At 36.3% G+C, this 26058-nt stretch overlaps 1 protein-coding gene across 5 annotated transcripts in view; it reads left to right on the top strand.

Moving 5' to 3' along the window:
* The window catches only part of CLTC (clathrin heavy chain), an 86368-nt gene that overhangs the window by 35815 nt on the left and 24495 nt on the right, over positions 1-26058 (top strand). For 2 of the 5 annotated variants that reach the window (XM_023732703.1, XM_004377858.2), the window contains exons 2-14: positions 5950-6157; positions 9380-9648; positions 10213-10374; positions 13582-13695; positions 14114-14287; positions 17098-17295; positions 18030-18230; positions 20377-20529; positions 21011-21133; positions 21427-21564; positions 21814-21978; positions 22101-22281; positions 23797-23960. In XM_023732703.1, the coding sequence (XP_023588471.1) occupies positions 5950-6157; positions 9380-9648; positions 10213-10374; positions 13582-13695; positions 14114-14287; positions 17098-17295; positions 18030-18230; positions 20377-20529; positions 21011-21133; positions 21427-21564; positions 21814-21978; positions 22101-22281; positions 23797-23960 (2250 nt within the window). Of the gene's footprint in view, positions 1-1929; positions 2507-5949; positions 7005-9379; positions 9649-10212; positions 10375-13581; positions 13696-14113; positions 14288-17097; positions 17296-18029; positions 18231-20376; positions 20530-21010; positions 21134-21426; positions 21565-21813; positions 21979-22100; positions 22282-23796; positions 23961-26058 lie in introns of those variants that run through there. The other 3 variants (XM_023732704.1, XM_023732706.1, XM_023732705.1) reach the window with 3 other exon arrangements.

The raw sequence follows: 26058 nt of genomic DNA, 5'->3' as shown, positions 1-26058 counted from the left end.
CATCAGTTGTTAACATTATACTACATTTGGTTTATCTTCTTTTGTCTCTATACCTATACATACAAATATATATACTTATACCAGGAAATATATACGTATACTATGTATATACATATACGTAATACATGTTTTTTCCTGAATGGTTTGAGAGTAAGTTGGCACATGACATGTCTCTACCCCAACACACTTTAGTGTGTACTTCCTCAGAATAACATAATCTGACATACCGACAGTATAATTATCAAAGTCAAGAAATTAACTTTTACAGAATGCTTGTATCTCAGGCCTTATTCAGTTCCAATAATGTTCTTTATATCAAAAGAAAATCCAGGATCATGAGTTGCGTAAAGATGTCATATCTCTTCACCCATTGCCGTCAAGTTGATTCCGACTAATAGCAACCCTATAGGACAGGGTAGAACTGCCCCATAGAGTTTCCAAGGAGCAGCTAGTGAATTCGAACTGCTGACCTTTTGGTTAGCAGCCATAGCTCTGTAACTGCTGTGCCTCCAGGGTTCCTATGTCTCTTTAGGTTTTTTTAAATCTGGCAGTTTATTTGTATTTCAAGACATAGATATTTTTGAAGAGTACAGGTCAGTTATTTTGTGTAATGTCCCTCAGTTTGGGTTTACCTGTTATGTCGTCATGATTCAATTCAGGTTATGTACTTTGGGCAGGAATACCACAGAAGTAAAATGTTGTGTTCTTCTCAGTGTTTCATATCAGGAAGCACATGTAAGTTTGACCCATTACTGGGGATATTAACTTTAATCACTGGATGGTTTGTCTGCCAGGTTTCCCCACTGTAAAGTTAATCTTTACAGGAGAGAAAAGCTGTTCCTGTTTTCCATTTTACTTTACCACTTCTGTTTCTTAGTCTTGAGCTCTTTAGAGTAAAGAGAATTCTTGATGACACTGACCTTATGCCATATGTTTGCATTAGTTTTCTCCAGCAAAAGTGTTGGAGACATTTGCCAAGGTTTCAGAAAATCTTAGCAATGCTGCTCTACAGTGCCCCTAAAAACAGGAATTAAAATAAAACAGGGTTAGAGTTAGCATAAACATATTACATGTGTTTGAAGATTCTGTTCTCTGCAACTTTAGTTATGCAAATTAAAGAGCAAAGTTAGAAGTTTTTAAGTGTAGTTTCCTTTTGTCTGTGTCTCAGTAAATTAAGCACCAAGAGACCACTAATCTGTTATCAGTAGTTAAAGGAAATTCACACCCAGAGTTTCAACCAACTTTTTGGACAGCTGAATTAAGCAGATAATAAAATGCAAATGCAAAAAAGTTAACCTTGAGTTGGCCTAAAGGACTGATGTGTATGTCCTAATAGTCAATATTTGTTGCGTACTTGTTATGTGTCAGACACTGTTGTAAGCACTTCACATTGAATCCTTAAAATTCTGGGGTAGATACCATCTCTGTGATTCAGATAAAGAAACAAATACGCAGAGATTAATAATTGACTTGCCCATGGTCATTTAAGTGTCAGACTGGGATTTGAACCCAGGAATAAGGAATCTATAATTGTGCCACCAACTATTTCTGGATGGTAGTTGTACCTTATAATCAGAGTTATAAATTTGTGCTGTAATTATCTACTTGAATGAACAAACTTCTTTGTCCTCTAGATTAAGGAGACTCTTACTATTCTCACTATAAAAACTAAGAATGTGTTATCTTACTTTTTCCTCTTCTAGGCATGTTAATCCATGTTGCGGGGAGGAGAGAGAAGAGAGAACTTTTTTTTTTTTTAAAGCATTTGTGTGTATAATGAATTGTTTTAAAAAAAAAAACCCATTGCTGTCAAGTCGATTCCGACTCATAGCGACTCTGTAGAACAGAGTGGAACTGCCCCATAGGGTTTCCAAGGAGTGGCTGGTGGATTCGAACTGCCAACTTTTGGTTAGCGGCCAAGCACGTAACCACTGTGCTACCACGGCTCCAATGAATGATGAGTAGGGGTCTGTAGCTATTCTGGTGGCATAGTGGTTAAGAACTACGTCTGCTAACCAAAAGATCAGCAGTTTAAGTCTACCAAGTGCTCCTTGGAAACCTACTCTGTCCTGTAGGGTTGCTATGAGTCAGAGTCGACTTGACGATGACAAGTTTGGTTTTTGGTTATAGCGGTTCTCGCTACTCCAGAATTTTGAGTTGTCTTATTAACTGTAATCTGTTTTCTTAACTTTGAGAATCTTAAGCTAGGCTTAAGCATCAAGTCCTGAAGTAGTGCCACTTTCAGACCAGTGTCCACAATCTAGTCTGGAAACCAAATGAGTTACAAATTTGTGTGGTCTTTAAAAAGAAGGGAGCAATTTAATAATTAATATGCTTTTGTGCATGTGTCATTACTTTTTTTTTTTTTAGGGGAAGATGGAAATGAACACTTTCATATATCCATAAAGTATCTCTGAGATGCACAGGCTAATTTCTGGTGAAGATATTACTAGAAAGATAGGATGGGTGACTTTCACAGTATACCCTTTGTACAGTTTGCTTTACCGTAAGTGTATAATAACTATTCAAAAAATAAGTAACACCTTTTTTAAACCTAAGTTCGTTGACTCCATGTTCTTATTTGTAACAGCAAAGTAAAAGTTCTTTGAAGTTTTAAAACTGTATTATAGAAATTTCTAAGCATATCTCGAAATAGAATATCCCCTGCTTCAGCGGTAATAATATTTTGCCAGTTCAAAGGATAAAATGTGACTGGAATTCAGACATTATTGTATATCTTCTGAAAACTGCAAGTTCAGAGTCTTGAATTTATCAGTGGCTCATTATAGTCTATAATTCAGTTTTTGTGGTAGATAGCTCATATGCCGTCAGACCTTATAATTGACTGTGAGAGTATTTTATAGTTAATATGTACTGCTTTGAAAATAGAACCTGTTTAAAAACATGTTGCATTTTAAAAGTTTTAATCTATGCAAATATTAGTAGGCATAGTTATATAGTATGGTAACCCTTTTATATGATCCTGTTTTAAGGGTATGCGTATAAGTTAGAATTGCAGCTAGTGATGGTGACTTGTTATATTACTGTATATTTTGGCATGTTTCTTTTGTGATTTTATCACTGGAAAATATGGAAGGAATGGTAAATGTTGTGGGCATTCTCACTGAAAAGTAGCACCAGTACGGAAAAAATCTTCCTGGCTGTATTTGAAGAGGTAGAGGCCAACATAAATTGTCTCAACTAATAACTAGGAAAGGCTTTTTAGGAAGATGCAGTCTTTTGTTTAATTGTGTAAATGACCATCACCAAGAAATATGCTTTTTAATATGTTTAAATATATAACATTGGTGATAGTTTGCCACTTGCCCCTTGTTTAATTTTGTTTTTTAAGTAAAAGATGTATGTCTGGTCTACATAAAGCATTTTGAAGAATACTCTACTTGACAGCAACAAGTTTGGTTTTTTTGGTTTAGTACATTTCTAGTAGAGAATGTCAAATGTAGATATACATAGCTCTCTTGATAGGATGTTTAATGAGGAAGGACCATAAGGATTACATGGATTGCAAGGGGTCCAGGAAATCCCACCCCTTTTAACCAAATCTTGGCTTTTTCTGCAAGTAAAACAGCAGCATTTGTTAGCCATGATTCTCAGTGGTTTGGCAATTATGTATTGATGTAGTCATCTTCCATTTTGTGATCTGATGTGGTTATCCTCCATTTTTGCATAATGCCATTTTTCACATAATGACTTGATCTTTGGAACCTAACCATGTCGATAAGTGAGGAGTAGGTGTAGTGTTGTCTTATGGACATCTTACACCTGTCTCTGAAGTGGAGGGGTAGGAAAAAAGTCTATTAGAACCATTTGTGGGTTCAGTTAGTAGTGTCTGTGGCCTGCATCCATGTTTTACTTTTAATTTCACTATTTGACTAATACTATTTTTAGTCTTAAACTGTTAAACAGCTGAATCTCAAAATTGCCATAGGTGAATTGAATGCTTGGTAGTGACTTGATAGTAGTTTCGAAGATAACTTGTTGCTTTTAGGTATATAGTTCTGTGAGCTCTGTGCTACTGGAATATTTTCGCCAATTATTGGAAAGGTAATTATTCATTAAACGCACAAGATTCTAAGGACTCTACTCAGAAATATAGGTGTGTACACCTCTTCTAAAACTGGGTGGGCAACTTGGTTTATATAAGGCCTCTCTGAAGCCCATCTACAGTCCTTTTGTATGGTATTGGGGACCACTTATTTATTTCTTCTGTTAGCTCTGGAACTAAAAGTACTTATAAGGTTAAAGTTAGCAAGAATTTAAAATAAATAATTCATAAAGTTTTATTATAACCAAACTCATAGGTTACATACCTCATAACTTCGTGTACTTGGCCTTGCATTGCAGCATATACTTGAGCTATTGTCAAGCTGGTTAATCTTCTACTTTATTACTTTGTATTAATGGTTAGACAGTTGCCGGGCTCCTTGGCCTGGTATTCAGTGAATGGGTTATTGTAACTACAGTTTATATATAACTGGTTATGCATGCCGTTATTGAGGTACAACAGGGAAGTGAAATTAAAACATAGCCTCTTAATCTCATGTTGTATCTTACTCAGATCTTGGCCTGGTTATATTTAAGCACTGTTTGCAGAAAAGTTTGACAAAGAATTTAGAGAAAATATAGTTAACTTGACTTGGCGTGTCCATAAGACTAGTGAGAGTGGTGGTCTCTGAGGAGGAAAACTGGACAGTTGGGAGACAAGGATGGGAAGACTTGATTTTCTCCTTTTCCATTTTTGTTTATGCTTTGTAATGTGAATTTATTTACCCATCAGAGAAAAGGGGAGGGGGGACCTAACCTGGCTAAGGCTAATAAATAAGAAAGCCTTCAGATAGCCTCTTTTAGTGGGACTTACACACCACAATTTTAGTCACGTGGAGTACTAATGACCTGCTCTGTTAGCGATGTTCTTCCAGGAACAAATGACTTGTGTTCTTACACACTTAGTTGATTTTCAGAGACTTACCTCCTTTAGATCTACTGTATTTGTTGAGCAAATAGTTCAGTATCTTCTAGAGTACACAAAGAAAATCTAATCTATTATTTTCCTTGTTAAAACCTTTCAGGAGCTCCCTTTGCCTGTAGAATAAGTTCAGGATTCTTATCGGGTACATTTAGCTTGTTGCTTATTATCTCTATAACCTTTCCACTCCTCAAGCCTTTCATAGTCTGTACTCCTCATGTTACAAATTTGTGTGTTCCCTTAGCCAACTATACTTTCACATCTCTGGGCCTTTACACGTTTCTTCTGTTGAAAATTCTCTGATCCATCTCCCTCGGAAATGCTGTTTTATCTGTAGCACCTTCTTTGACAAGGCCTCTCTTAAATACCACTGTTTTGGGGTTGGTTTGTTTTTTTTTTGGCACTGTCTTGTAACTTTGTTTTCTTGTCTGTCTGTTCTTGCCAGTCCATGTTCCTTTAGATCAAGAACTGTGACATTTTAAATCAGTCCTTCTTTCTGTCACTCTTTTTTTGCTGTAGCTTCACTTTCAGATTCCTGAAGCCTGATGCATGTGAACAAGTTAACTGTACTAAATGTTGGAGGGCAGGGAACGGGTAAGAGAGGACAGGTGTGATAGATCAGAGCTTTTAAGATAAATGGAGAAACATTGACCTCAGATCCCTTTGAACCATAAATGCTAGCTCTGAAATGTAGCTTTTTTTTAAACTTCATCTCTGTTCATTCTGCCTCTTAGTTATAACCATAAGGTTATGACTAAACAATTAAATGCCATAGAAGAACAGAAGGTCCGTCATTTGGTCATTAATTGCCTCACTTGAATTGATACAGTGGAGTTATCAGTGTTGACCTTGGAGCATTGATGGTTAATGAGGATTTGTACTAATCACAATATATAATGGTTAAGTCTTTCTAATCCATTTTGAAACATGGTTTACTAATTTTTTTAAATTTTTTCTCCCAGCTTCAAAATCTGGGTATTAACCCAGCAAACATTGGCTTCAGTACCCTGACTATGGAGTCAGACAAATTCATCTGCATTAGAGAAAAAGTAGGAGAGCAGGCCCAGGTGGTTATCATTGATATGAATGACCCAAGTAATCCAATTCGAAGACCAATTTCAGCAGACAGTGCCATCATGAATCCAGCTAGCAAAGTAATTGCACTGAAAGGTACGGAAGATTGTGGGACTTTTTTCTTAAAACTCTTCCCTTTGTATTCTCTATGCAAATACAGTAATTCAAGTCTACGTTTTTAGTATGTTGATTAAACTTGCTTAAATATAATAAATTTCCAAAGTTAATGCTACTGCTGAACTTAATTTTAACTACTTTTGTAACTTTTACTTGGAATGTTTCTGTGAAATGTCTTACTTTGTACTCTGCATAGATCTACTTGGAATATTGTAAGTTTGAAATAAATGCATTTAAATTTAGTATTTATGGTGTAATAAGACTGCTAAAAGCACATCTCCATATAGAGAGGAAATAAGAATATAGTGATTTATATTCTGGATTAAAGTATACTTTGCTAGTAATATTGTCTCCTAAGCATTGTAGGATTTAATTATGATGGTAACTTGCCTTTCACATTATGCTGTCACATTTTTATACTTCAGGTTATATTATTTAGGTTATCAAGTTCTAAAAATGGCTTGAATTTACTCTGGTTGTTGAAAATGTGTGTGTGTATAGGTGGGTACCAAAGCTTGGGCATTGAGAGGGTTTTAAGTTTATTCAGACTACTTTTTAATTGTCACAACAGGGGACTATCTGGCCTGTCAGTCTAAACTGAGTTCAAAGAACTTCATGCTGTCTGGGAGCCTGTATTAATCTTTTTTCTTTTCCTTTGGACTCTAGAATAAGAATATAAGACCCTTTAAAAGAAGTTTTTAAGAGGGCAAGGTGACAAGCTGGCTGACTCTTTAAAAAGGCATTTAATTGACTATTTTTTTGTTGTTTACTTGGTAATGAGGAAAGAAGAGTTGAGGTTCTCAGAAATTTCTTGATAAATTTGTGGGTGAGTTATTAAAAGGCACTGAAGTTTTTAACAGATTTTTCTTAACATGATTTAAATTTTGTATTTAGTAACAATACTGGAGAGTAAAGTGTGGGGTGGGGGCTAGCATATTGAAACCACGATTTTGAACCAGTTCCAAACTGTTCAGTCATGGCTGACTGAAGCGACAGAAACAAGGCAGAGCTTTACACCTGTTTAAAGCGGCTCAGTCATGGTCCATGGAATGTACACGTTGCATAGCAACCAGATCTCTTGCAGGGTGCCTTTTGACCTTAGTAGAAAACAGGCAGCAGTGCCTCACTCAAAGATGGCTGCCAAGGCACTGCTTTGAATGTGGGTCACTCTCCATAGTCCTGCCAATAATCTAATCTCCACGTCAGGAAGCTTTCAGGAGCCAATAATTCAGTCTCCCGCATCAGGCTCCTGAAAGTTTCCCCGATGAGGAAGATTGGGTTATTGGCTCCTGAAAGTAACCTGATGCAGGAGATTGGATTATTGGCAGGCCTGTGGAGAGCAACCCACATTCAAAGCCACGTGGTTGGCCGCCAGCTTTGAGTGGGGCACCACTGCATGTTTCCTACTTAGGTCAAAAGCAGTCCTGCAAGAGATTTGGTTGCTATGCAACATGTATACTGCCCTTGTTTCTGTCAGCCATGACTGAACTGTTTAGAACTGGTTTGAAGCCCTGATTCAAACAAGTATGTCTCCATTCCATATCTAAGGTAGAAATTTATCTCATCTCAGGGAAAGATTGTCCAGCTTCTACCTAGGACCAGATGTTTTAAGTCAGTAAGGTTTTTGCTTCTAGTGAAAAATATATGTTGTATTTTAAGGTATATAACTCCGTTTAACCTCCTTAAAGAACTTAAATTCAACTGCTTAGTAACCTTCATGCCTCTCTATTAAAAGGCCATCGTTTAATTTTGTCAGAATTCTTTTCTATTTTTAATGTTATTGTTATCTTATCACATTTCTTAATGCTTTCTTATGTGTGCAGATGGTGAGTTATTTTAAATTAGATTGTATTAGTTATTGTCCTGTTCTATAAAGAGAATAAATTGAAAATATTTTCAGAGCATTGTATACTAGCATCATAGATTTGTACCTGTGTGTTTGCACCGTGGAGTTTAGCTGTCATTCCTTGCCTCCCTCCCCAAACCACCCCACATATGTATACTGCAACTCCTTTCATACAAAAAAGAGTAAAAGTCTAATAATCTGGGGTTTGGGGAAGGCAGCAAGGGAAAGTAAGTCATTCCCAAGTACTGCTTCCCTATGAAGCTGGCTTTAAACCCCTTGGCTTCTTTTTATAAGCAGGACTATAACTCTCACAATTTTCAAGTCTGATTGTGGTTTACCTATTGTGTGGGATGGGAATAACATTCTTTGTTTTATGGAAGAAGTTTTTGCACATGTGATAAGAAGGGTGGTGGTACAAAGCTGTATGTTTTCTGTGTTCTCTCTCTCTCATCCCCCCAAAACTGTCATAAAACTTGCATCCTTCAGGAGCCAGATTCTCTGTGGCTCAGGAATGGAGTTTTCCTTAGTCTCTAAGGACTAATCTTGATAGCCTAGTGAGAACTGTGGGCTTTGGCCTGTATTAATTTACACCAAATCACTTTTTGGACTGTGACGGATTTCATATTACAAGTACCATCCCTTGCGTCTGACTCAGTGGACTCTTAACACCGGCAAATTTCATCCTTCTTTTTCTAAACGCTTGCTGTCTTACTGGGATGAGGCTTGAACTTTGTTCTTATCTCCAGTATATTAACAGCATTAGAAACTGTCCCACTTGGTCTCCCTCCCTTTCCTCTAGCACCTCTACCTTTCCTTTGTATTGTAAACCAATTAAATGTAGCATGTCTCTTATGTGCTAGTGGCAGCAAGGCAGAGTTGATGTAGATCCTCTTTTCAGAAAGCAATTTCTGTAAGATTTAGTTGGATGGGAGATGACTGCCTTTTAAAAAAGTAGCATTTCCCCATGTGTTTGTATGAGATTTGCTTTGTCCTGTGTACTACAACTAACTTAGTTTATGTGTAAAATTAACATAATAAGTATGAGGGTTACAGTCTTGTTCCTTGTTTTCCATCGTTGTTAAGAGAATTGTTCTTTAGACTAATTTTCAGTTCTGGTTTAGAATCCTGTGAAAAGTCACACCAAGTTGTGTTTATTAGAGGTAATATTTTTGCTCAATAAGCTATTCTCTCTTCAGTGGTTATCATTGTGACTTCTGTAGTTGGTTATTAGTCTCATGATAGAACTATTTCATTTGGAGGTTACAGAGCTAGTTACAGAGCTGATTTAGCTGGTTATTAATTCATCCTGAACTTTCCATTTTTTAATAATTCATAATTCTTAATTTTGTTTTTAGCTGGGAAAACTCTTCAGATATTTAACATTGAAATGAAAAGTAAAATGAAGGCCCATACCATGACTGATGATGTCACCTTTTGGAAATGGATCTCTTTGAATACGGTTGCTCTTGTCACGGATAATGCAGTTTATCATTGGAGCATGGAAGGAGAGTCTCAGCCAGTGAAAATGTTTGATCGCCATTCTAGTCTTGCAGGGTGCCAGATAATCAATTATCGTACAGATGCAAAGCAAAAGTGGTTACTTCTAACTGGCATATCTGCACAGGTAATATTTTTCTAGTTTTTAAGAAGAGGGCTAGGGAACTAATGTGCTCAGAATGCAGTCTGTTTTGAAATTTGGTCTTCTGTACTCAGTCTTGTTGAATCTGACTTACTTCACAAGACTTTTTCTTTTCCTTTCTTCTTAAAAAAATGTTGCAGGCTCAATGCCCTAATACCTATATACTGACATACTGTACTTGTCTCTTACACCAAGTATTTTTAGCTCTTGCATTGAGTGGAAATTGAGTTCCTGCATGAATGATTTGGGGTTTACTGTGGAGAATATTTACTGTACTGCAGAGTGAGCACTTTTATAACTTTTTCTTTAAGATAGTGTAAAAGGTTGGTTGCTTATGAGGCACATCCTAAGCAATTATGTTAAGCTTTAATAAGATTATGTTTGGAGCTAAATTTTAAGAGGTATCAAATCTACATTGAGAGGCTAAATAACAAAGGATTATGAATGCTGCTAAACATTACAAAGGATTCAAATTATTTCCTTACTGATGAATCTGGGAGTTATTGGTTTATTGGGTCTCCAAAATTTATTCTCTTTGATCCTTTGTAGCAAAATCGTGTGGTGGGAGCTATGCAGCTATATTCTGTAGATAGGAAAGTATCCCAGCCCATTGAAGGACATGCGGCTAGCTTCGCACAGTTTAAGATGGAAGGAAATGCAGAAGAATCAACATTATTTTGTTTCGCAGTACGGGGTCAAGCTGGCGGGAAGGTAAGTTCTGGCTTTGGAAATTGATTTTGGTGAGAACTTGTCTTTGTCTTTCTGCTACTGATTAGTCATCTAATTTCAAAATAATTTCCTCATTAACTTGTTTTTACTGTTAATTGAGATCTGTGATGACTCACTTTGTTTAAATTCTGCTTCTATTTATTGGTTTGACTCTTAGCTATTAGGACTTTTTTTGTGATACTTGTGCAAAATAAATACTGTTCTTTATATCAGCTATTTATATTAGTTAATACTATTTTGATAACCCTTAGCAAAGGCCTTAAGTCCGTATCTTCCAATTTCACTGCGCATAAGAATCGCTTAGCGTTGCTAAAATGTACACCCTGTGCGTTACATCTAGAAAGTCTGATTCAGTAAATGGACCCCATAGTCTGCATTTTAAATACCCTAGTTGACTTGATGTAGATAGAATGTGGACCACAGTTTGAGTAACATTGTGTTAAGGCAGAAGTTTTCAACCCTGACCACATGTTGGAATCATCTGGATAACTGAAATACCAGTGCAGAGAGCCCTATTGTAGACCTGTTAAATCAGAACGGGTGGGAGGGCCTGGGTATTTTTTTAAAAAAATAAAATAAAATAAAAAGCATGTAAATTGTGTGGCTAAGGTAATGAACAAATTACTTTGTATGTTAGAGTTTTTAGTTGCAGGCAACAGAAACAAGATCTGGGTGATTAAAGCATAAAATATTTAGTGAAAGAATATTGGCTAGCTCACAATTGCTAGCAGTGCTGCAGAACCAGCCTTGGAAAGTAAAAGAGAAATAAGGGAGAATGGGCAGCAGCTAGGGTCCCATTCAAACACCATGCCACAGAACTCTGCTGCTGCTATGGCTGTGCTGTTGGACGCCACAACTAGAACCGCTAACCCTGGAAACTCAGTGTGACTGCTCCTTCCACTGCCAGAGTAGCGTCTCTGAAGTCTTAATGACATTATCTCTGACTCGCTATTTGAACTCTAATATATGCAAGGTCAAATGCCCACGTCTTAGTGCTAAGAGAGGTTTAGAAAACACATATTTGGTGTTTGGTCCTCAGAAATGGACTACCTTCCATCAAAACTTGTAATGAATACTGTTATGGATTGAATTATGTCCCCCAGAAATGTGTTGTAAATCCTAACCTCTGTGCCTGTGGTTATAATCCCATTTGGAAATGGGTTGTTTTTGTTACGTTAATAAGGCAAGGTTAGTGTAGGGTGTTTCTTGAGTCCGTCTTTTTTGAGATATAAAAGAGATTAAATAAGTGAGCAAGGAAGAGATGGGGTAAGATAAATGCCAGGACACATGGAAATCTCCAAGGAACCAGGAAGCAGAAGCTGAAGAGACAAAGACCTTCCTCCAAGGCTTCCACTGTAGCAGGTGCTCTGAATTCAGACTTCTACCCTCATAAACTATGAGAAAATAAATTTGTTTGTTAAAGCCATCCCCTTGTGGTATTTCTGTTACAGCAGCACAAGATACCTAAGACAAGTATCTTCACAAGTACTGCCCCCCAGTCAAGAAGAGGGTTTAGATCCTGGGCGTAACAAAGAAAGCAGAACTTCAGTTTTGTTAGAATATTTGTCTTTTTCCTTGTAAGTAGTTAAAAAAAAAAAAAAAAGATAGCAACTACTTAAGATATGATAATCTATATAACCTTGGCAGGGAGGGAAACATGCACAGAGAGGTACATTTCTCCTTAAACTTTAAAGGTAAGAATCCCTAAACTGAGAAATAAACATACCAGCTTCTTGATATAACAAGGATAGAAAGCACTTATGTTTAGATCTGAATTGATGGAATTTTAAACAAAAAGACAGGTTTTTAAAATTGAATATTATCCTTAAGACATAGAGTGGGACTCTTTTTGATAAAGCCTGCTGGGGGAAAGCTTCAGTATCATTTTTTAATAAGATCTGAAAACATGTTATAGGTTTTTGAGCTTATTTAATACATTGTGCTATGTTTTTTATAGTTTGCCATGACTTTGAAGATAGTCATAACTTTTGCAGTATTGCTAGTCATCTGATTAGGGATGAGACCCTATGACTTTCATATGGTATATGTCGTTTCAGCTGAATTTCTTTCTGAGTTCATTCCTGACATGACTGAGCAAAATGTGTAGTGTTCTTTCATTGACATTTACTTTCTCTTGCATGTTGATTGCAGCATCAGACGTTTAAACAAAAGTATTACCATGTAGTTTATAGGTGTATGTGATTAGAGAGCTTGGCTAGGCCTATGCTTTCCATCTGTGTCACAGGCAGAGAAGAATTAAACAACCTAAGTTGGAATATTAAATTATAATTCAAAGCCATGAGAAAGTACTTCCATGGGTAATGTATTAGCATTATGTACCCTTTATTTAAAGTAGATTATTTGAGGTGTGATTATGTTTCAGATATTTAACTGACTTAACTTTTTCTTTTGAAATAGTATAGATTCATAGGAAGTTATAAGATAATTCAGAGAAATCTCCTGTACCCCTTAACCAGTTTCCCCCAATAGTTACATCTACATAGTTATAATACATTAGCAAAGCCAGGAAATTGACATAGGTACAATGTGTGTATGTAAAATTCTGTCATATTATCATGTGTAGATTCAAGATAAGTAACTATTTCATCACCACAAAGACCTCCCTCTGGCTGCCCCTTTGTAGTTACACCCAGCCTCCTCTCCTCCACCATCCCTAACCCCCCAATGCCAGGAGTTGATTCTGACTCATAGCAACCCTGTAGGACAGAGTAGAACTGCCCCATAGGGTTTCCAAGGCTGTAAAACTTTACAGAACAGACTGCCACATCTTTCTCTTGCAGAGTGGCTGGTGAGTTCAAATTGCCAGCCTTCTGGTTAGCAGCAGAGAGCTTTAACAACTGCACCTCCAGGGCTTGTTTCCCTAACCCTGGCAACCACAAATTTGTTCTCCATCTCTATAATTTCATGCCCTCAAAAATTTTATATAAATGGAATCATACACTGTATGACCTTTGAGATTGACTTTTTCCACTGAGTATAATGTCCTTGAGATTTCATCCTATTTTTGCTGATTAGTATTCCATACATGAATTTCGTTTAACTACTTAACCTATCGTAGGGCATTTTGGTTGTTTCCAGTTTGGGGCTACAAATAAAGCTGCTGTGATGAACTGAGTCTTGATTGCTGAAAGATCTAGGTTTATATGAATTTTATTTTCTTTTGAACAGTTACATATCATTGAAGTTGGCACACCACCTACAGGGAACCAGCCTTTTCCAAAGAAGGCAGTGGATGTTTTCTTTCCTCCAGAAGCACAAAATGACTTTCCTGTGGCAATGCAGGTATTTTAGGCAAAATAAATGAATTTTTAAAATCTCTCTTTAAAAAAAAAAATCCAAAAACTACTCATAGTCATATAATTTAAATGGTGTTTAAAAGATTACCTTTAATTCTAAAATAGTTTGTTAGTGAAACTTTGTGAAATAATGTGATAACTTTCATGTAATGTGTAAATTGGGTTATCCTAAGTTGTTCAGATTATGTCTTCTGACAGATCTCATTTATAGTCTTGTGTTTTATATAAGAGCCTGGGCTAGTCCATATTTAAATATAGTGAACCATAAGTATTAGTTTTGATTTCTCACATAAACCCTTTGTCAGAGGTCTAGAATTTCATCATCTTTAAAGTGGAATTGCACTAAATTTTATTTTCTGTCTGTAGCTTCGTTATTTTACTGAAGTGTTGATTTCTTTGAACAGATCAGTGAAAAACATGATGTAGTATTCTTGATTACTAAGTATGGTTATATCCACCTCTATGATCTTGAGACTGGTACCTGCATCTACATGAATAGAATCAGTGGAGAAACAATCTTTGTTACGGCACCTCATGAAGCCACAGCTGGAATAATTGGAGTCAACAGAAAGGGACAAGTAAGGAAACCTTGAAACTGAAATTAACCAATAAAATAAAATACTTGCTACTGTTAGCTTTTTTCCAAAAGTAAGTCGGAACTTTGAATATCAGAAAATAGTACCTGAAAATACAGAAGTATATGAATAGAAAGTCTCTTTAATCCTGTATATGTGCCTTTATTGTTGAAAGAAGTGATTCTCCATGCAAAGAAACTACTCAGGCCACATTTGACAGACCGTATAATTTCTGTAGGGACTTTCTTCCTATTTAAATCTTGAAAACAGATTATAAACTACAGGGAAAATAATTCTTAACTCCTTAATTATTACTAAATATTTAACGTTGGAAGATAATATGTTATAGTAGCTATTGCAGGGTATCTGGAAAATTATCTACTTGGATAGGAAAAATATTAGCTGTTCTGAATTTGTCACATTTGACATACCTACTCATACTACCAAACAAATTGTCTTTTTTTCCATGTTTTCTTAGTATTTTAATGTAATTGGAAATACTCTACCAGGAAGTATCTTGTATTCTGAAAAAATGACTAGAATTTTAAAAACTCAGAACTGTTTTTAGTCTTGCCTTTTACTCGTTTTCCTCCAAATTTGTATTTTCCCCAGATAATGAGCAAAGGAGGGTAGATAGTTGGGTTTTGTTTTCTCTTTTACTCAGTTGATTTATGAAATCTGGTATGTATATGAAGAGGAAATTCCTGTACAGAAAGGGAGTTTTTCCCTACTTATTGATTTCCTACTTCAGCTCCAGACCTGGTTAGGTACTTCTGATTTATGCCCCTATAACTTATATCCCTCATCATAGTACTTATCACACTGAATTAAAATTGCTGGCTTAACTGTCTCAGTCACTGTTCTTCGTTAGAAAAGGGGCTTGTCTTTGTTTGCTTGTGTTTCTAGCACCAGTCAGTGTCGGGCACAAAAGTGATTTTAAAACTTCAGTAGTTATTCTTTAGTTGCTGTGTCGGTCTTGGAAAAATCAAGAATGAATTAGCCTTCTGGTGAACTGCCTTAGTGCTTCTTAGAGAATTTCCAGCAGTCGTGAAATCAGGAAACTTCTTGCTTCTGCTACTGTGCTGATGTTTTTAAGATAATGCTTAAACTAAAGAATCTGGAATGGTTTCACCATAGGTATTTGGTATTCATAACTCTGCTTCTAGGAACTTATTGATAGCTAAACTGTCCTTCCCACCTCCACCCCCTCACCCCTGTATTATGTGCCACCTGGTTTGAGTAAGGACTTAGGTGTTTATAGTAATCTTAAATCTCAGGGATTTCTTCTAGTCAATTTATCAAAGCAGACTACTAACTGGGCATATGCCATTAAGTGATGAATGTATGGTTTCTACCGACTGAAGAAACAAAAAGCAGTCAAGAGGACATTATAGCTGACATTCCTGTCTCGAACACCTCTGCTCTTTAGCTTAAATTCCAAACTTGTTAGAACTGAGTACTTTAGAAGATATAGGAATAGTAACCACCTCTGACCCCTGTAGATCTTCATTATCGGTTACTAGAAATCTGCAAGAACAATCTAGAAGTACGGTAAAGAGGAAACTGTGGTATTGGGGAAGACTAAGGTAGTGATCAATAGGAAGCTTCAGAAATTGTAGTTGGAACTGAATTTGTTGGTCTTATTTTTCCTAGGAGGTAAAGTTCCGTTAAAGATAAGGGTGGGGATCTGTTTGGTTACTGAGTTCTAAAATAGTGCTCAGTTCTTGTTGATCTTGGGACAAAAAGTTTCCATTTTCATTCATCTGAAAAATATTAAGCATGTGCTTTGTATTAGTCACTGTCTGATACTACTAATACAGTTAAACAAAGCTAAGACCCTTTCCTGCTGTGGAATAGTGACTGAGAAACAGACAAGCAGTTATAATAATATGAGAAATGCTGTTAGGGAAAATATAAGTAGTTATAACCTGGGGTATATAACCAGACCTGGCCTTGGAGAAAGGGACGGATGGGTAGGGAAGGATTCCCTTCCTCTAGGGCATTTGACAGTAGTTTAGCTCTTGGGGGAAGGCAGAGCAGCATTTTGTGGCAAGTGACTTTTTAGGAGGACCAAGGTTGGATAACAGTTCTGTGAAACAATTAGAACTTATCCTTTACTGATACCACATTTGTTAGTTCTTTCACTGTCATTAAGGCTATTCAGTAAGCATTTATTAAACACCTTCTGTGTACCTTGCATCATAGTAGGTGCCTAGGGATTCAGTGGTCGTGGTCCCTGACCTTATTGAATGTATAATCTGGCACCTAGGAATATAAATATAATTAAAGTAAATTATTGAAAAATTCTTGTAGAAAAATCCTAGAGGTAAAAGGAATGTAGCTTCAGCTTCTAGGTAAGCCCTATGTTTTATTTGGATTTCATACCTTCTTCAGAGTCATTTCAGAAAGTTGTCGAGATTGCATTCACTGAGAAAATCTATAAGCTATGTGAAATTGTCTTTTCAGAGCTGAATTAATCTTTGATTTTGATCACATTAAGAATGAATGGATGGTAGCAAAGCCGTTAGATCTTGGACATTATGAAGTAGGGGGTTTTACATGACAGAATGGCCATATTTTAGGACACCCAAAATGATTGAGCACCCTGTGGCACTCACTTTTAAATCTCCTTAGTCTCTCTTTCCTAGTCTCTTTATTTTTTATCTCTTCTTCTTTCTTCTAATGGCTAAGAGGAAAGCAGCTATCACAGTTTTAGTTTCAGTACACTAAGTAATAACTTGCTCTAAACAGATTTGATAGCATCTATATCCAAATAAACACATTGCAGCTATCCATTAATCTTTAAATTGCAGGTTCTTTCAGTGTGTGTGGAAGAAGAAAACATAATTCCCTATATCACCAATGTCCTACAAAATCCTGATCTGGCTCTGAGAATGGCTGTACGTAACAACTTAGCTGGGGCTGAGGAACTCTTTGCCCGGAAATTTAATGCTCTTTTTGCCCAGGGAAATTACTCAGAGGCGGCAAAGGTGGCTGCTAATGCACCAAAGGTAAATAAACAGTTACGAAAATTAAGTTGCCATGATTGGATTAATATTCTCTATTTCTAATACTGCTAGAAGAAGTACCATCTTCCCACGGAGATACTAACCTTTTTTTAGGTTACAGTTTTCTTTACTGGTATATGATGATTACTTGTCTGTGCCTCTAGATTTGGTTAGCCTTTTGAAATTCAGAATGTTAGAAGGATATGTAGGTTTAGCAAGCTGTGGTTTACATAGCCGTAATGATGCTTAGTTACTTAGGTGCAATATTGCTTGATTTTCTTAAATGTTAACTACTGATTTTATTTTCAAATGTTGGAGATTGAACAGATTCTGTCCAACTTATGGTAGATGGTGTTGTCTGAAATTGAACTGAATTTATTCCCAGCACCACTGTATTATGTTGGACTGAATAGACACCTCATTTTTCTTACCCGTATTAGTTATGAAATTTGCACTTAATGTGAACTTGGGGTAGTAACTAGCTATAAGCACTCTTGATTATACTTATTCTTTTGCACATTGATGTTATAATTGGTATATTTCTGATTCTGAATAATCTCATTACATTGAACCAGAGCTGTGACAGATGTTGACTGAATCTTTACTACACATGTAGATTGGAAATTTGATGTTAATAGATGGGATCATACCTTTAAGATTAATGTAAGACACTTACAGAATTATTAATGTGATACTTGGATCGTCTTAAAAGTCTTTAAAATTTTACTTTCCTAAAGGGAATCCTCCGTACTCCAGACACCATCCGTCGGTTCCAGAGTGTCCCAGCCCAGCCAGGTCAGACTTCTCCTCTGCTTCAGTACTTTGGAATTCTTTTGGACCAGGGCCAGCTGAACAAGTATGAATCATTAGAACTGTGTAGGCCTGTACTTCAGCAAGGGCGGAAACAGCTTTTGGAGAAATGGTTGAAGGAAGATAAGGTAGGTTAACTTATTAACATACTTTTGCTTTAATTGAATTAAATAACATGTTACCCAAAAAAAGAAAAAAAAACAACCAAACTCATTGCCGTCGAGTTGATTCCAACTCATAGCAACCCTATACGACAGAGTTGAACTATCTCGTAGGGTTTCCAGGGGAGCAGCTGGTGGATTCGAACTGCCAACCTTTTGGTTAGCAGCCAGATGCTTAACCACTGCACCACCAGGGCTCCAAACAACATGTTAGCAAGTTAAAAAGCAAGCCTAGAGAGGCTGCACCACAACGTGTACAGCCATTATTTACTACATCCATTATCTGTTCTAGGAGCAGACATCACATGAGATGCATGAACTAATTTCCTTTTGGAAATACATTTTTATGGCACATTGAAGTGGAGCGTTTTTGTTATTTAGTTTTTTAAACAGAATCCAGTATTCTTGCTTAGTAGTTAAAATTACTAACCCTGGAAGTTAATTGCTACCCATTCGCTTTAGGAAAAGCTTAGTGTCAGAAGCTTACTTCAGTATGCATTTGTATTTGTCAGTATTTGTGACACTCATTAGGACATAATATATTCCTGTATTCCACACTTGATAGGCACAATAGTTTCAACCATACAAGTATTGTATTTTTTCTTTTAGAACTTCCACAGTATCGTCAAAATCATGGTATTTGCTGCTGGTAAGCATGTTCACGTGTGCTACAAAACAATGTTATATAAAATGTTGAATTGTAGATGTGTGAACAAGACAGCAGGGCTCTCTGATGAAGTACTGTTTCCCAGAGTGGTTTCACAGAATGTAAATTGGTGTTACATGGAGAAATATTTAACTCAGTGTCTTAAAACTTATTTAAATGTGAACCTTTTTTATGTTGTTAACTGGGTTTTCATACTGTAGGATTTCTCTATGCCTTTTGTATATACTCAGTCCTTATTAATTTCTTTTTACACAGAGGATCTAACAATACTATGTTCTGTAGAGCACATTGTGGGAAAAACTGCTAATTTGTAAGGCAGCAAACAAGTTTAAGCAACCCATTAGTGTTATTAGTACTTTCATACCACCATAAAAAGCCTTTCTCCACAAAGTAATAATGTTGAATTGCCCATGTCTTATGCATTGTAAAGAACTGAGGTGGAACTGTTGAAAGCACTCTGAGTAGTGATATTTGATGTCCGTCCTAATTGTTTAAGATAAGGAAGGATGGGAACCGCCAAGGTAACTGAGTTGACCTATATAATAGAGGTAAAAGTTTTTGGGCATCATTAACTTTTTTTGTGAATGATCATACATGATCTGTTTGTGGTGAAAGGGACACTGGTCGCTCTTCATTAGTTAACATGTCCATTAAGAGGTATAGACTCTTGATGGAACTTTTTATTTCTCAGCACTGAATATTAGTTATATGGATTACTCTCTGAAGTAACCATCAGAAGTTGAAAGTCAACTCTAGTATGTAAAGCAAAACTGTTTTAGGGAAGTTACTTTCCAGATTGGGGAGCTGGCTTATTAAGGCAGGTTGGATAATACAGGATAGTATCTGCTCATATGTACCACCTAAAAGTTTTTGTCTGTTATTTCACCTTGTGAAATAGTGTGTTCTGCCTTACAGCCTTAAATCTAAAAGTCAAAAAGATAATGGAGCTTGGAGCCTTCAAGCATACAAGTTACACCCTAATTTTAAAAATAGTCCTTATAGTAAGCCTCATCTGGCTGCTTCAGTATCACATTTTCATTTGATAATGTTACATTAAAATTTTTGATATAAAATTTTTGAAAAATTGGGACTGTGTGAGCCTGATATCAGAATTTTCTTAGTAGTTAGAAGTATAAGATTTTGCTGTAAATAAGCTACTTACAGTCCTAACAGGGTAGCTGGTAATATCTGTAAGTGTGAAGTCTTGGTGGCTTTTTATCCTTGTTTAATTTTATGATGTGTGGAGAATTCTACCAAGACATTGCTGTGAATACAAGATCAGAGTCTTTACCACTAATATCTCCTGCGTATTTATTTATAATATATTCTGGGAAAATTAAGTAGATAAGTACCTATCATATTAGTTATCATTTATAGTGGAGTTAGTATCAATTTTTAGAAAACAGCTCCTGGATCATTAAACAATCTCTTTTTTCCTTTGGACAGCTGGAGTGTTCTGAAGAACTAGGTGATCTTGTGAAATCTGTGGACCCTACATTGGCACTTAGTGTGTACCTGAGGGCTAATGTCCCAAATAAAGTCATCCAGTGCTTTGCAGAAACAGGTCAAGTCCAGAAGATTGTTTTATATGCTAAAAAAGTGAGTTAAGTGAAACAGATTTCAACATAAATTTATTAAAACATTGATATAGAAATTAGGCTGTGGCAACTCTCAGTGGCTTTAATAGTGAATTTCCTTAAATTTTGAACTACTTGGAAACGTTTAAAAGCCCTATCTTAGTTCTCAAATAGAATTCAAAAATAGAAACAGTTACTCTTGCATGGCTTGTCAGATTTTAAGATGGCAGGAGCATGTTTAACCTGTTAGAACAAATTTTGAAATGGTCATTCATTGAAAATGGATAAGTTATTAGAATGTATAGCTATTGGTTCAAGTATGTCATCACCAAGATAACTGTTGGCCTAATATAAACCAAGGTCAGATGGATCATCCTTAATTAAAATTGAATTTGTACTTCCACCAGTACTTCAAAATTGTTAAGATTGTATTGTAGAAGAAGCCTTTAAATGCTCAAAAAATGAAGCTTTGCATGTGGCTTTAAGTTTTTGTCCATTTATAGGTTGGATATACACCGGATTGGATCTTTCTGCTGAGAAATGTAATGCGTATCAGTCCAGATCAGGGTCAGCAATTTGCTCAAATGTTGGTTCAGGATGAGGAGCCTCTTGCTGATATCACACAGGTAAAGACATTAAAAGGTATTTTTGAGACTTTTATTTAAATGGAGAATGGGAGGATCTACTTAAAACAACCGTGAAGAATGGATTAAGCTTTCGGTTTGTGGGAATTGTAGCTCTGTCTATATGGATAAACATGAAGTTTCTTTTGAAAGCAAGTTACAGAAGAATGGATAGTATGATACCATCTATATGCAGTTTTATTTCCTTTCATTTATGTATTGTCATTTACGTATTGTCGGCAGTATCATAGTTCTTAAACATCTTAAAACTGTTTCTTTTAAATCATTTTTTGTAGATTGTGGATGTCTTTATGGAATACAACCTAATTCAGCAGTGCACTGCGTTTTTGCTTGATGCCCTAAAGAATAATCGCCCATCTGAAGGTCCTCTACAGACGCGGTTGCTTGAGATGAACCTCATGCATGCACCTCAGGTATGTTTTTCCTGCTTTTTAGATGTATTGTCAATACTCTTTTTTGTAGTTATTCACAGTTTCTGAGATTCTTAAGTTATTTGAAACTACCGATACACCTATTCCTCATTCAGAATAAATCAGCTAACATTCCTTTGTACTTTTGTCTCTTTTATCTACTCACTATTGATCTTAATATGTGATCTGGGTGTAGAATTACTGATACCAGTGGGGTGCATAAATGAACTGATTCTGTTCGTGGTTTTATAGGTTGCGGATGCTATTCTGGGGAATCAGATGTTCACACATTATGACCGGGCTCATATTGCTCAGCTGTGTGAAAAGGCTGGCCTACTGCAGCGTGCTTTGGAACACTTCACTGACTTATATGACATAAAGCGTGCAGTTGTTCACACCCACCTTCTTAACCCTGAGGTATTTCAGTCTCTTGGCTAACGACTGGCATTAGTTAATTGGTATTCTGAAAATATGTTTGTGGTGCTGGCTAATAGTAAATGAGGCTCAACATTGTTTTGCTTATTTATTTTGTCTTCTAGTGGTTAGTGAATTACTTTGGGTCCTTATCAGTAGAAGACTCCCTAGAATGCCTCAGAGCCATGCTGTCTGCCAATATTCGTCAGAATCTGCAGATCTGTGTTCAGGTGGCTTCTAAGTATCATGAACAACTGTCAACTCAGTCTCTGATTGAACTTTTTGAATCATTCAAGAGTTTTGAAGGTAATTAGGAGGCTCTGAGTTTTAATTATTTGCCAAGAGGGGTAGGCTTATGATTACAAGTTATTGGAAATCTTGTCTTTCTAAAAGCTTAATTTTATGGAACGCTTTAAGTTTTATTATTCACTAAATGGTGTCAAGCACCTTTATGTCAGGTCCTAGGGGATATGCAGTGAATAAGACTGTCTACTTGGATATTTTATAGGTGAATTAAAGGCAGAATTTTATGATAGACAGTTATGACAAAGCCACTACATAACTATAAGATGAAAATACTGATGTTTAGGTATAATAAGATTTCATACTTGCATTGTCTGACTCTGTAATGGCAAGAGTTTCTAGACAGGGACATTTTGCATCTTGTTACTATACAGCAAGGTTTCTCAACCTTGACACTAGTTATTGTGGACTGAATGATTCATTGTGGGCTGGGAAAGCGGGCTGCCCTGTGCGTTACAGGCTGTTTAGCAGCATCCCTGGCTTCTATCCACTACATGCCAATAGTATCAGACCCTCCCCACACCCATTGGGGCAACCAAAAAGGTCTCTAGACATTGCCAGACATCTCCTGGGAGGAAAATCACCCCTAGTTGAGAACCACTGCTGTACAGAGTACTAATGTAATCACTGATGAGTGAGTCTTATGTTCATTAGCTAAACTTCTAGTCCCCAGTTACCTTTTCTTTCCTTTCTTTGTGGTAGTGATCTAGCCAGCAAGGATAAGAGATTTGACAAGATTTCTCAGTTTCTATATGTTAACTGTGCCCTAAATTTGTACTGTTTAGTATAGTAGCCACTGACCACATGTGACTATTTAAATTTAATTAGAATTAAATACAATTAAAAATTTAGTTCTTCAGTCATACCAGCCACATTTCAAGTGCTTGATAATCCACATGTGGTTAGTGGCTGCAGTATTGGATAGTGCAGATATAGAACATTTTCATCATTGCAGAAAGTTTTGTTGTAGAGAACCACATTAAATTCTTTCCAAACTAGTTTTGTATGTTTCCTGTTAACTGCATGTGGAAAAAACAGCTGGTATAAGGGACTTTATTCAAAATTTTTCACATGAAGTATTATATAATAATAAACTTTGGTATTGAGCAGCTGCCCCTAATTGTTTCTAAATTATTAGAAAACATTGAGTTGGGATTAAAGTGCAAATCAATTTTATTGACCTGGTTCCTGGATCAATTAGTAGCCTTATTAAGCTTTTTGAGCAAACTGTTTTGGAAGTATCTGTTATTCATGTGGAGCCCTGGTGGTGCACAGTTAAAAGATCGGCAGGTCCAGTCCACCACTTGCTCCTTGGAAACCCTGTGGGCAGTTTTACCCTGTCGTGTAGGGTCGTAATGAGTTGGAATTGAATTGACGGCAGTAGGCTTGGAGTTTTTTTTGGTAGTATTCAGGTTCGTTCTTTGAGCGTAACAGCATTTTTAGTTGTTTAAATGTTTTTGAATTCTGTCATTCTAGAAGGTATATCTATGCTTAATTTCAATTATTTGTTTCTTTAAGGTCTCTTTTATTTTCTGGGATCCATTGTTAACTTTAGTCAGGACCCAGATGTGCACTTTAAATATATTCAGGCAGCTTGTAAGACTGGGCAGATCAAAGAAGTAGAAAGAATTTGCAGAGAAAGCAACTGCTACGATCCGGAACGAGTCAAGAATTTTCTCAAGGTAAGTGGTTTTGAGTACTGCATTTTCTGGTTGGGTTGAAGATCTGTTATGCAGGGGTTTGGTAATAGTTTTAAAATACGTTTTTTCCCCAAATGTAAAATCTTAGCTTTCTGAAATTGTGTTCTGGATTATTTCTTCTAAATTTAATATTCTGTGGTTTTCTCTGAAATAGGGAAGGAAACTGGTAAGAAATACTTGAGAAAGACCATCTGTTTAAAAGAAAGGGGAAAAAAAAGCACCATCTCAAAGGAATTTTTCTTCATTTTAACTTTGGGAAGAAAAAATTTTAGAAGTAGTATAGACCATCCATGTTGTTTTAGAATATCATTTAGGCTGCCTTAGAAGATTAAGCTTAGCTTGCCCTCACTATCATTTTAAGGAACTTCTGTTGTAGCCCTCGTGACGCAATGGTTAGGAGTTTGGCTGCTAACCAAAAGGTCGGCAGTTCGAATCCACAAGCCGCTCCTTGGAACTCTATAGGGCAATTCTACTCTGTCCTGTAGTGTCGCTAGAGTCGGAATCGACTCCCTGGCAATGGGTTTTATTTTTCTCTTTTGGTTTTATTGTAGGCAAAGAGTTCTAAAGGATATAGAGTTAGTCTCTCTGTCATCAAATTACCCTGACTCTGGGAACAAAGTAAAGATTAAGCCAAAACTCGGTTTTCTTACACATGAAGTAAAATTTCAGAGAAGTAAGGACTGCTTGTGTTGGAGTGAAGAGTAGAAGTTTAAAGATTCTTAACTCTTTAAAATATACCTAGGGCAATTTAATTTTGTCTAATATTTAACTTAGCTTCAGCTTCATTCTCATACCCACCAGTTACTTTGTGAGGAAAATAAAACTTTAAAGTTGGCAGCTGTCTGTAAAAGACTGGGAAAACTGTAGAACTATCAGATTACAAAAATATTTTATATGTCTTCTTAGAGGGAAATTATTTCAGGTGCTATATGAAGTTCTCAAGTTTAAAATGTTTTGTCTTCAGGAAGAATTTTAAATATAAAATGACAACGAAAATGTTTATTGTACAATTCGGTAGGAAAAATAGGCTTCTTGTAGCTGCAGACTATCAACATTTTTAAAATAATCTATAATTGCATTGACACATCATTCCTTTGAAGAATTCTAACAAGGCTTCAGATTAAATAGCTAAACCCTCAGGTTTCAGTGCGATGAGGGAGCCAAAGTGTTGAAGTTTCCCTGCATTTTAGATTAAAAGATAAAGTATAGTTCTAGAATGTCTTGGTCATCATAAATGGTCTGCATAGTCTTGCTGGAATGATGTCATTGAACCTGAGACTTTCTCGTGTCAAAAGAACCTCAGTGAGAAAGATTTGATGCTCTGTGCTTGACTAGTGTACCAGTAACTCTACTTCAGTTCCTCTGAGTATCGTTAACTGTTTTTTTTGCAAATATATCAAGCCTGATAATAGTAGAAAGGAGGTGTGGGTTGTGGGCTTTTGAACTAGTCAGACCTAGTTCAAATTCTATTTCTTTGGATTATTAGCCTTTGTTCGTTCATTCAGTAAATGGCTGGCTCTGTTACCTTGGGAAAGTTAATGTGTTTGAGCCTCAGTTTTCTTAGCTGTAAGTTGAAGTTTATCCAATACCTTGTATGTCTCATAGATGTTCAGGTGGTAACCATTGTTAAAAAACTGTGTGGTTTTAAGTTGTTCCTGATTTCTTGAAGGAATTTTAATTCCATCTTGAATTAAAGGTGAACCTAGTGTCTGACGTTTAAATAATCTGAGAGGAGAGTGCAGTACTACTCTTTTCCTAGTAGTGAGAATGAATGTAATAGACCGTTTACCCACATTTCCTTATTGACCTGTAATACACAACTACAGTGCCTCTCATCACCATTCTTTTTTTTTTATTGTACTTCAGGTGAAGGCCTACAGAACAAACAGTTTCTCACAAAACAGTAGTACACATTGTTTTATGACATTGGTTAACAGCCCCACAACATGTCAACTCTCTCCCTTCTCAACCTTTTTTTTTTGTGTGTGTGTGAAAATATACATAGCCAAAGATACACCATTTCAAAAATTTCTACATGCACAGTTCAGTGACATCGACTCCGCTCTTCCAATTGTGCTGC

Source organism: Trichechus manatus, unplaced genomic scaffold, assembly GCF_000243295.1.
Source record: "Trichechus manatus latirostris isolate Lorelei unplaced genomic scaffold, TriManLat1.0 scaffold00054, whole genome shotgun sequence".
Lineage (NCBI taxonomy): Eukaryota > Metazoa > Chordata > Mammalia > Sirenia > Trichechidae > Trichechus > Trichechus manatus.
The sequence above is the reverse complement of the archived record's forward strand: the minus strand, read 5'-3'. Positions and strand labels throughout refer to the sequence as shown.